Below are 12,018 nucleotides of genomic sequence, written 5' to 3' on the forward strand. Positions count from 1 at the left end.
GGCAAGGATGGCATTCAAGATTTACTCTTGTCTTTCTGAATCTATACCCTCACCCTTGTCGATCCCATCAGGGTGCTGTATCTCTGTGCCTGGGTCTGACTGCTGTCGATGATGACCATGGACCACAAGTTTGTTGACCTCTCCAGCACTGGGTGGGGCCTGGCCTCTGGCACTGTGAAGGGGGTCTGTAGGGTCACAGTAGGCATTCACAAGCATGTTAGACTATTGTACTTCTACTTTAATACAATGCTAATTAGGGAACCTACCATTTTTTAATCATAATTTTTTTTACAGCAATATTCATACTTACCTCATACTTCGAGCCTCTGATACACACAGATTAAACACTTCAATTCCAGCAGCCATGCTAGAACCTGACATACAGTACTAGTAATGTTTACAATCCACACTTATACTTCTTTCCCATCAACTAAGGGACATAATGGAGCAAAGGGCAGCTTGTTACACACATCCTGTACATTGAAGTAGACCATGGGTGCACATTGCCAGGTACACTGTATGCAATGTACTGTACAGCTCTGGCATTGTACAAGCATGGTTTACATGTAAAAAGCTTTACTGTTACTGATATTCTGGAGTGCAGAATAAGCATTTAAAGTATCATCCTATATCCACAGTTAACCACAAGTTTCTATAACACAGGGATTTCTACACAAATATTGGAAGAGAAACAAACTCATGCTGCAAGAGGTACGTACATGTAACTATCATGTACTGGTTCAGTGTTTGGTCTTTATCTTGGGGTATCAGATACTGAACTTGAGGTTCATACACCAACAGCTTTCTACCATCACAGAGCTACCTGATTGGACCCCAAATATGCAAATATTGCAAGAAGGTTAAAGATTTTTAGAGATTTGCTTAAAATTCTTCCTATCTTTATGAAGCCATATTTCCAACAATAGAAAGTGTGCCATCTGAGTGAGGAATCTGTCTGAATAACATTCAAATAAAGATTTCATTTTGTGAAACCAAAACAATAAAAGCAACATTTGCACCAAGTCTCAATGGCTATTTACTGACTAATGATTCAAAAAGTGTACATTGGTTTCATGACGATAATATTGTGGCACAATTGCCATTTAGCAGAGATGACATGTAGAATTAGATGAATCATCAAATACAGATATGAGCTCCAAAAGGTAATCAAATCTTTGGGAGCCCAACAAGGCTACTGGCCAGAGTTTGATCTCACCTTCTGTTCTGTGGGAGCCGGAGTGTGATGAGCGACTGGTCCTACTTCCAGTGGCACTGGAGCCCTGATAATAAAACAAGTTTACACTTCATCCACTGACATTGTTTTGACTTGCAACGTAACTGATAATGTGACAAATGAATTTAAGTCACAGGTTAAGAATATCGGCTTGATTTAAGCACTTTCACAGCAGCCTTCCCTTCCATTTTGACGGTAATAAGACTACCCCAAAACGTTTTAACGTTAAGAATTGTTACATGAGCATTTTCCTTTAGATAAAAAAGACACACACACACACACACACACACACACACACACACACACACACACACACAAACAAACAAACAAACTTGGAAATAATCAATTCAGTGAAAAAAAGGAATATTCTTTAGTATACTTTATGATAAAGACAGAGTTTCCTTTACCTGATGGATGCTAACCTTTACTTTCCATATGGGAAATACAATTCACGAGATATTCACTAGCCCTAAACTGTACAATGAAGCAAAACTATCCTAATTGCACAGGGTTACAGAAACTAGAACCATCTCCACAAATGTAAATACTCCTTCCATACCACCTGAAAAAGAAAGGTTTTTGTCTTTAATCTTCCTTGATGAACATGAGAAATATGTCTCACACATCTACATCTATATCATGTGTACCAAGTTTTATAACTTAACCCCTACAGACAACTCAATAGTATGATGACTTAAATTGTCAAACTACACTGACTGAGCTCTTTCCTGATGGCAGCACTCACAGGTATATAAAAGTTTTGTGAATTATGATATTACTGTGATATCTGTGAGTAAATGTCAAGGCCAACTAACGAACTGGAATATACACTTGTACATGTACCAATCATATCACGACATTTTAATACCCCCACCCCTTTTAGCCCCTGCTCCTTTCATACCTCGCAGGTGGGGATATAACTACAAAACTATTAAAAGGTTCCTCACCTCTCTCTGCCCTGAGGCTGAAACCTTTCTCCCTGATGACGTGGAAGGTACGGGAACCTTGGTGCCAAAGGCTATGTGCATTGGACGGTCATCTTTGGCACGCAGGCTGGAGTTCAGATCTGGGAATTAGTGCAGGAGATTCAAGGAAATAGTTCTTATGGTGATCTTTTACATCAATACAAGTTTAATTTTTCATGTTTGTATCCATGTATCTTTATCATCAGCCTTCTGTGTGCTCGAGGGATGTTTCAAAGAAAATATCTGAGAATGAACAAGATGTTATTCTTATCATCTGTGCAGCAACAGAGCAATTTCTTTGACTACTGAATGTGATAATCTGTGCTACTAAATTTCAACTCATTTAGAACAACTTCACAGTTAGTGCCACTTTCAATCATTCTACATCACACAAGATTCTGTTCAGCTCCCAGTATAATTACAAATTGCACCATAGTGCTGCTCCCTGACAAACATGCAGTGCCAGGTGTGGGTATGATCAGGTTTTCACCTCTCGCCATTGGTTGAACTTTCACAGATTCTTAATAACACAGGGTGGCAGCAATAGCAAAACTGCTCTATATAATCCATCTCTGAATGGCTCTATATCATTTGAAAATGGTCATTGGTCATTGGTCAAGGTTGTCTCTAACTGGTCATCTCAACTCACCAGGTTCCGTGGAGGAGGAAGGCCTGCTTCCATCACCTCTCATCTTGAAGTCCACGTGCCTCAGCTTGGCCATGGAGAGCACCTGTGGGGAGATCATCATAGTCTTGCAGTGCGAACAGCAAATAACCAGACTAGATTTGATTTCTACTACACTTCTTATGATACAGAATGATAGTGCAAATGAAAGTGTGCTGCAAATGGCACGGACATGAGCACACATGAACATGTAGAACAGACTCCATGAACAATAATATGACTACATTATGATGCCAAATGGCATTTATGAGTGCTGTGCAATGAAAGCTAGACAGAAACATACAGTCTAAAATGTACTTTTTGGAAGTATCACATCTAAAGCAAATTTCTCAGTAAGGCCCTGTGTCTTATAATGCCATGTGAAATGGCAGAGCTGTCTCTCTAAAAAATTAACAAATCCTGTCTTGATAATTATGACAATACACAGCTAGTATTTGTGATAGTAATAAACAGAGCTAGTATCCATGACAGTTATAAATGGAAGCTGCTAAGGGTCTACACAAACTTGATCAGGAAGGACAGCGACAGTGATATATGAACAGCTAGATATCAGCTTAGATTAAATTCATTTCTCATACCATGCCTTTCTCAAGAAAGGCACAACAAAACTCAAAATCATTTCAGACAAATACATAGATAAATCAATCAACAAAACAAAAACATAATGCCGCTAGCACTACTGCAAAAGCATCTAGGCATTATTTCTCACTCACAAAATACTGCTTCTGTTTCCATGAATATTAACAATGTTACCAGAGGCAGCATCTTGATTCCTAACCAGTTACTATTAGAGTCAAATATCTAAGAATTCTAATTGAAGAATACAACAGAGAAGACAAAACAAAGGTGTGAAAATAAAGTGTAAGATGTATATTATATTTATATAAGACAGCTGCTTGAATAATTTTCACGGGTAATATCACACATTTTACTACAAGAATGTGTTTACATAAGTTGTACATGTACAGTCACTACTACAACAATCATCTAGGGGACAGAAAACTCAAAACACACGATGTGTATATCTAACACAAGCCAGGTAAATAATAGAAAGCAGATAGAGATGTGAAAATAAATGTAAACGATACAATTACTGTCACTAACCTGGGTCAGATGTAGGACGTCTGAACTGAATTGGCAAGTTTTGGGGATTGACGAAATATCTCTGACACTGTTGGTCGGTGGATCACAGTTATACAACACTGCAGAAGAAGAGAGATTCATTGTGTGTACTATAGGACGAGGGAAGGTCTTCCAAAACATTTTACCGTAAGTATAGTTACATTATCATTTTTCACTATCTATGATTTCATACTTGTGAATAAACACTATGAATAAGAATAGAAAGCAACTGGATATCACATTCTGAGGCATTTTTGCTGAATCTTAAGCACAAAGTCAAAAAACAATCCAAACTGAATGTATGGGTAGAAATGAGCTGCTTGGCGGAGGTCTGCACTCTCTGAGTGCTTTTCTAGTTTAAGGTTGCTGCTATTGACTTCAGTTTTCCGCATGACTGTTATCACCCAAACGACAAACAAGCAACAATGGCTGCCAAATGCGTAATTTCCAGATATGGTAATACCCAAGCACACATGGATACATGTATTCCATCCCGTGATAATAGTTTGCAACGCATGCAATCTGATTTTATAATGGCATAACATTTGCAGTAATGCTATGAGCAAAATATCACAATGGGGAATGAATACATACAGACACACACACACACACACACACACACACACACACACACACACACACACACACAAACAAACAAACAAACAAACAAACAAACACACAAACAAGACATAATGCCATGTAGACACATGTACACACACAATACCTACCATCATCATCAGTGGTATCTGGCGGTTGATCCTTGAGGGTGAAGATCTTCCTAAGTTTGCAGGAGGCAGAGATGAGGAGAGTGTCCAGAGATTTGAAGGTTTGGCCTCGGAACAGCTCCCCAACCAAGGATACCATGTCGATGGCCAGGTTTAACCACTAATGAGAAACAAAACAACATTAAATGACATTATCAATTCCAACAATCCCCATAAAAGAGTATAAAACTATGTTGATGGCCAGGTTTAAACGCTGATGAGAAACAAATCATGAAATGATGTTATCAATTCCAGCATTCCCCATAAAAGAGTATAAAACCATGTCGATGGGCAGGTTTAACCACTGATGAAAAACAAAACATGAAAAGACATTATCAATTCCAACAATACCCATTAAAGAGTACATTAAAACCATGTCAATGGCCAGGTTTGACCACTGATAAAAAACAAAACATGAAATGACATCTTCAACTCCAGCAATACCCATAAACGAGTTGCTTCAAAGATCTCTTAGCCAAATAACATTTGGCTCAAGTTGCCCTTCAAAGGCCTAAATAAACACTGATTATTTAGTGTTTTTAGTAATAACCATGATAAAAATCATGGGCATACAGTACATACTCGGAATGGACTCGAACCAACAACATCCAGATTGCTAGACAGGTGTCATATATCCACTAGACTACCAAACTTCAGCCTGTTACCTCATGATGGTTCTAATCCTTTACAGCAGTCGGTACTTCAAACAACTTGATGAAAACAAATTGCAGCAAGAATCATTAATTTGAATATTTGGCTCTCTTTCACAAACAATGAAAGGGTCTTGATCTGAAGTAAACCAACTGTATTTTTAATCAATTACTCAAACATTACACACAATATAAAAAATGTTGATGTCACTTGACATTCAAAGACAACACTGGGTGAAAACCAGAATCAGGATCACACAATAGCTAAGACCCTTAAGTCTTAACTGATAGATCATCTATGACAGAATAAACCCGAGTATGAGCTCTATCACCAAACTGATATATTTTCTTTCAAATCAAGTCCTCCACTGTTATATTCTTAGTCACAATAATGCAAGGAATCTTGAGAAAACAGACACAACTGCCTTTTGTAATCTACAAAAATCTAAATGAATCTCTGCTATATATATATATATATATATACACACACACACACACACACACACACATACACAGTGACCATATCTTTATCATTCTTTTTTTGGGGGGGGGGGGGGCAGGAGGCATAGAGAAAAATTCACAGAGAAACATGAGTTTAATGTGCCATTATTTTGACTGTGAAATTGAAGGATGTCTGGAGAATGTATTACTGCCATAAGCATGAAAATACTGGTGTAAGTCTGGCAGAAGTCTAGCAGCAGAGAGGCAAGCATTTTACTGTAAGAAGTAGAGTGTCTGTGTCAACTCAGTGTATAGGCATAGCGCTAATCTATTGACAGAGGGTCCCACCTGTAGTGTAGCAACACCTTGTTTGCAAGCAGTGCTCTACAGCACAGAAATACTACTGAACACATTTTGCAGCAGTGGCAGCTCCCATACTACCAGCCAATAAGCTTCTGGGAATGTTGCTTTGGTACAACCTTGGTAAAGTATCACAGGGAGTTAACACAAAAGGGCACATCTTTGGTGCGAATAGGACTGGACACTGTAAATGCTCACCACAGCTCTCTTCATGATAGTGAGGGGTACTTTGGCGTGCAGCGGAGTGGCCGAGGTCTCCCTCTGGGCTGTCGAGAGGAACAGCCTTCTCTTGTTGTTGCTCATGTCACTGATCCTAGAAACAACCATAACAAGAGTGACAGAAAGACAACATCAGAATACATTGAAATAAAAAAGAAAACTGTACATGTGAGAGAAAAACAGATTTCCACTTCTTCAGCAATAACATATATTACTCAATAATATTCATGGTCATGCTCAACAAAGAGACATTTTGCAAGCCGTTTATCCAAAGCAGAAACAAAAGTAAACTCAAGCTACTTCAACAGTCTCATTTTAAAAAATCTCTCTTGGTCTACTCCGAAAGAAAGAATTCTCAACCACTACTTTCAGAGATTGGAAGGGAACATGAAAAGACTGTCCATTGAAAAAAAAAAGAAAAAGAAGAAGATATTTAGCCAAATCTGATCTGTACATCAGTGAAGAGGATGGACAGCATCTTGCTAGATACATGAAATATATGATCACTGATACTAGATGCAGGACAAGAGAATGCTCATGGTTCAGTTCTTACCCAAGCTCCATGGAGAAATCTTGACCAAGAGGCACAAAGAACTGGATCACTAGGTATCTCTGGATCAAGGCCACTAATAGAAAAATAGAGAGAATAATAACATACAACATAGGTATCCCACAATAACTTTTTTTTTTTTGAGGGCAAAGACATTTTACTCACAATACAAATAGTGTATAAACACAACAAATAATGGTTAAAACACTTAAATGGAGAGAAGATCTGCACCAGGTACATTGTCTTCCATTAGTTTCCATTCTGTCCTATGTTGTTCATTCATTCACCAAGATCTATGGTAGATACAAGTGTATGTTTGAACTCTTTTTTCTCTACCACTAATGAAGACATAAACTAGTATAAAAGTATTCTAGGGAATCAAGGAAGCCTACATGTATGCATAAACAAAATTCTGTATCAATACACTGAATGGTGATCTATCACTTGGTCTACTCCCACTTGGTCTAAGAGCCATACATCTCGACCCACATCATCTCATCCTGTTTCGTCTACAACCAGTTCGTCTAATGACCGACCATTAAGTCCAATTGCCACTAAGACTCATTACCAGTCAGTCTACTTCCTGATGGGCTATGTCCATTTAATCGAATACCCACAGTTTATTAGACAAAATGGGAAATTATCAAAGATAAAAAGTGCAATTAGACCATCTAGTCATTAGACCAAACAATGATTAGCCAAACTGGGCATTAGACAAAACTGATAGTAGACCAAATGAGTATAGCCGTAGTGGTGTTAGATGAACTGGGAAATGGACCATCAGATATTAGACCAAGTGGCAATAAACCCATTGAATATATGTATTGAACTAGAACCTTGTCTTAGCACAATTTACTGGGCCAAAGTCTCTCCACATGTTGGAGTATTACTAGTAGATAGGGGTCAGAGTTCATACTCACATGTCTGTTTGCTATCCTTGGGCAGCTGCATTTTGGTGGTGGTCGATGCTCCCTCCAGGGTGTGAATGTAGCTCTTGCATTCTTTGTCAAATGTCTATGTACAACAGTCAACAAACACACAGAAAAAGATGACAGCCTACAGCCAAGATAGTTGTTTGAGTATTCACACCTCCCAAGTGCACTACAGGTACTTCATGAGGAGATGGTGTTGCAGAAAGATAAAAAGCAAGAAAGTTCAATATAAAATTTAGTTCAAAGAAATGGAAACATTCCTTGACTGCTTGAAGCTTAGGGGTCATAAATATCACCTGAGACTAGCAAGTCTACTTCACCATGTAAATTGTGAAATTACATATGTAGCACCATGAATTCAATGTAGCTGTTCAATAGAACATCATATACATTATTGGATATTTCTTCAGGACTCTTACAACAAACCATGTTGCAAAGCACTATTAAATGGACATCATTTAAAAACTTGAACAGCACCAATGACTGATTGTTTGAAACATACCAAGGTAATTAATTCCTAACAGATAAAGACCTAAAAAAACAACAACCATAGCAGCAAGGAATGTTCATCAATCTTTCCTCCAGCATCTATTCTACTGTAGCATGGCTGCTGCTTTCCAATGCACACATTTGCTGAATTCAACTTCACATTCAGCATTCAGCACCTTATTTTGGGGTATCAATTTATAGACCTAACTGGGGTGAAGTATACTTAAGAAAGGGTCTTTGCAAGGAATACAAGTGCCACAGCAAAGCTCAAACCCTGTAGGTCTGGTGGATAGTGTAGCATTATATTCATATCCATACGACCATGGCACCTTCTCCTCCACCCTTACCGTCACAGAAGCTTGCAAGCAGCAGCTGCAAGTAGCATACCACGACCATGGGTTCAGAGCTGCTAGTAATCTAGTGTTAAGTACATTAACTCAATGTTCCCGGTGGCCACAGCAGCCCCGTTTGCCGGAAACATAGTGCACCATAAGTAGGTTGGATATTCTCCTCCCCCCCCCCCCCCCCCACCCCACCCCGCCACGTACTCCAGTCTTGTTCTAGTGATCATGTAGCTTTCAGACATCAGTCTAACAGCATCTGGTCAGGCTGGACTACACATATTTCTCGTGCCCCACTACACACTGCCTCCTAGTTTGTTTGTTTGTTGTTGTTTTTTTAATGGCCTATTAAGTGCTGTCATGTTTGTTGCATTTCTTCCCATCTTATTATGGTCTACATGGTTTCTCATCAGCATCGTGACTGCCGTGGTAAAATTTTTGACAGTTTAATCTGACACGGCATCCTCAGCAACCATGGCCTGTCACGTTTGCCCATCCCGTCCCTCCCACGTTGTCTCACGTCCAACCAATTTTGTCCCTGGTGGCCTGAAACAGGATTGCCTTGGCCGCTGGGAACATGGTGTAAACGTAGCATATAGCAGCCTACCTTTTGAATGGATGCCTGTCCAGCAAGTTTCCATTTCAGCAAGGGTTCTTTGCCCTGAGAGCTGAACACCTCTACAAACGGTCCACCCTGCGGGAGCAAAGCAACCATGCATGTATTAATATTGTGTTAAACACCTGAAGAGATCCTTGTCATTTGATTGGTTGTTTGACGTTGATTATTCGGCCCATTTCACTATGACGTCATCATCCGTGCAATTGTGGTTCCATTTACCGTGCAATTTTGGATCCATACGATTTGCTCCATTGCACGCTCACTGAGAGCCCGGCATATACTACGCGTATACGCTTGCGTTTTGCAGTGTATGTCTATATGCGACAGCGCGCTACCTAGCATAAAGCGCTCAGTGAGCTGAGCATTCTCGCGATTTCAGATTCTCTATTGTTTCTAAATTGATAAAACATGAAAGGACAAGGATCTCTTTCAGGCATTATATAAAACAAATAATAAATGTTTTCATTCGTGTAATGGACAGAATATTTCATTCGGTGAAAGATGAAAGGTTTGATCCATTCAACTCGGCTGCGCCTCGTTGAATGGATCATTTCATCTTTCACCTCATGAAATATTCTGTCCATTGCTCTCATAAACATTATTTGTATACCATTTTGCATGGAAAAGGTGAATGGTAAAAATTTCACTTTGCAGCATTATTCTTCTGTCAAAGTGTTGTTGCTGCATATTCCTAAAAGCTGACACATACATGTACAACGCTGCACACTGGCACCAGTCCGCCGGTCCCTGACCAGTAAAAATCACTGTTGGACCAGTAACTCTTTCAGGAATAGACTAGTAAAACATGAACAACTGGGTATCTAATGGTCCAACCTGCCTGTCGGACCAGTAGGAAAAATGGGTTAGTGAGCAGCCTTGCATGTACTATACATATATGCTTGTGTAAAGCTGCTTTGCTCTTGATGCATAATGCAATTCTGTTTTTTAATCAAACCGTAAGTTTATTGCAATAATGCACAAATAACAGCCTCTTGATACAAAAAAAAAAAATTATAATCCCACACAATCATATTGAGAAATATTATGAAATCATAAATATCTTTGCAGAAAAATCATTATGATGCTCAAGATTCTATAATTAATGCCTTTCTAAGACGTAATGACCTTACAATGATCCTGAGCAGAGTATTTCAAATTCATCAAGAATGAACATTAAGCCTTTATGTGCCCAGGCATTCATCTTAAAAACCAAATTAAAAAAAGATTAAAAATAAAAATATGATAACAATTAAAAAAAAAAAAGAATTGTAAATAAAACATTCCAACACCTACCTGAAATTCATTCTTGAACATCTTCACTTGTTATTTGCAGTACACGAAACGGTCAAGATGAGAACACTCAAGGTAGTTTACGATGAGACAAATCTTCATCCCAGACCACTGGAAGAATACTGCTGGCAACTGGCATTGTGGCATTGAGCACAAATCAAAACTGTAAGGAGAACACAGATGTAAAGAACAACTCTTTCATATATAGATGCACATATAAACAATGTACATGTACATGCCAGACATATCGTACACTGTACATTGAGGGCAGGTGAAATACACCATGTACAAATGTACATACATACGGCGTATATTATATCATAAATACAGGTAGAATGGTACTGGTAAATTACATCTACACATACTGATGTATGCACAAATATCAGTTCTTCGTATGGCACAATGTGCCTAGTTGATACCATTTGCTGAGTTTTGCTACATGTACATGTAGTCACCTTGGGTGAACCACAAGGGGTCAGCACAGTTCATTTCATCCATTTTCAGGTGTGGGTCATTAGGGCTTAAACAGGTAAGAACCCTGCTCATTGCAATGAATGAATGAAATGGGATCTTTTATGTGAGTGGTTTGTGACTCTTTCACACACATTTGAAGGACAGAGCATTTTAGCCTCCTCCCAAAAGGGATGACATTATAACACAAAATATTGCTCCTAGCAAAGCTACACTCACTGGGAATCAAACCTGAGCCATTTGATTGCAAAGCAGATGCATTACCCACTGACCCACTTCATAGCACTATTGAACAAAATGATTGGCTGCAGATAAAACACAGTCCACTTGGGACAACATGTACTTGTAATCTAAATTGTCTTTTCAATGTACAAAGGATGACTTCGCATTGACTCATGTCACTTTTTTTCTTCATTTTATAGATTTTCACTTGCCTACTTTGATTCCGATAAACTACCCAACTTATACTAATGAGACAGAGTGATCACTCTACTCAAGAAAAGGTATCAATACATTGCACATGCTGTTTCAGTGAATATGCAACGATTCATTATTCTTAAATTGTGATCACAGTTCACAAGCTTCTGCTATATAATTTATCAATTACTGATAATGATAACCAAAAAACTGTACATCTTTCTTTATTATTACATTGTTTACTGAGCAGAGCAGACCTCGAAGTACACTGTACAAAGTCTCATGCCTTAGGCTGCGTTCACATAGAAGTATGCGGTATTCGGTATTTGGTATTCGCTATTCGCTATTCGGGCACCCAGTACACCATCACCCGCACCATCAACTCACCATCCCATGCAGTGAGGATTTCTTCCTCCTACATCCCAGCAAATCTTATTAACAATTTCTAAACTGCACCAGAATGTCAGTC

At 38.8% G+C, this 12,018-nt stretch overlaps 1 protein-coding gene across 1 annotated transcript in view; it reads right to left on the reverse strand.

Annotated features, from left to right (window-relative positions):
• LOC139709893 (protein CFAP20DC-like) overlaps positions 1–10,805 on the reverse strand; it is a 37,541-nt gene extending 26,736 nt beyond the window's left edge. The window contains exons 1-11 of the mRNA XM_071621849.1: positions 10,665–10,805; positions 9,360–9,446; positions 7,911–8,004; positions 6,994–7,066; positions 6,420–6,534; positions 4,735–4,891; positions 3,989–4,086; positions 2,849–2,930; positions 2,182–2,300; positions 1,217–1,280; positions 54–185 (exon numbers count right to left, since the gene is read on the reverse strand). Coding sequence (XP_071477950.1) covers positions 54–185; positions 1,217–1,280; positions 2,182–2,300; positions 2,849–2,930; positions 3,989–4,086; positions 4,735–4,891; positions 6,420–6,534; positions 6,994–7,066; positions 7,911–8,004; positions 9,360–9,446; positions 10,665–10,685 — 1,042 coding nt within the window. The 5' untranslated portion in view covers positions 10,686–10,805. The remainder of the gene's footprint in view (positions 1–53; positions 186–1,216; positions 1,281–2,181; positions 2,301–2,848; positions 2,931–3,988; positions 4,087–4,734; positions 4,892–6,419; positions 6,535–6,993; positions 7,067–7,910; positions 8,005–9,359; positions 9,447–10,664) is intronic.
• Between the last annotated feature and the right edge of the window lie 1,213 nt (positions 10,806–12,018).

This window comes from Diadema antillarum, unplaced genomic scaffold, assembly GCF_040938485.1.
Source record: "Diadema antillarum isolate AM-2024a unplaced genomic scaffold, OU_Dant_1.0 seq00001479_RagTag, whole genome shotgun sequence".
Classification (NCBI taxonomy): domain Eukaryota; kingdom Metazoa; phylum Echinodermata; class Echinoidea; order Diadematoida; family Diadematidae; genus Diadema; species Diadema antillarum.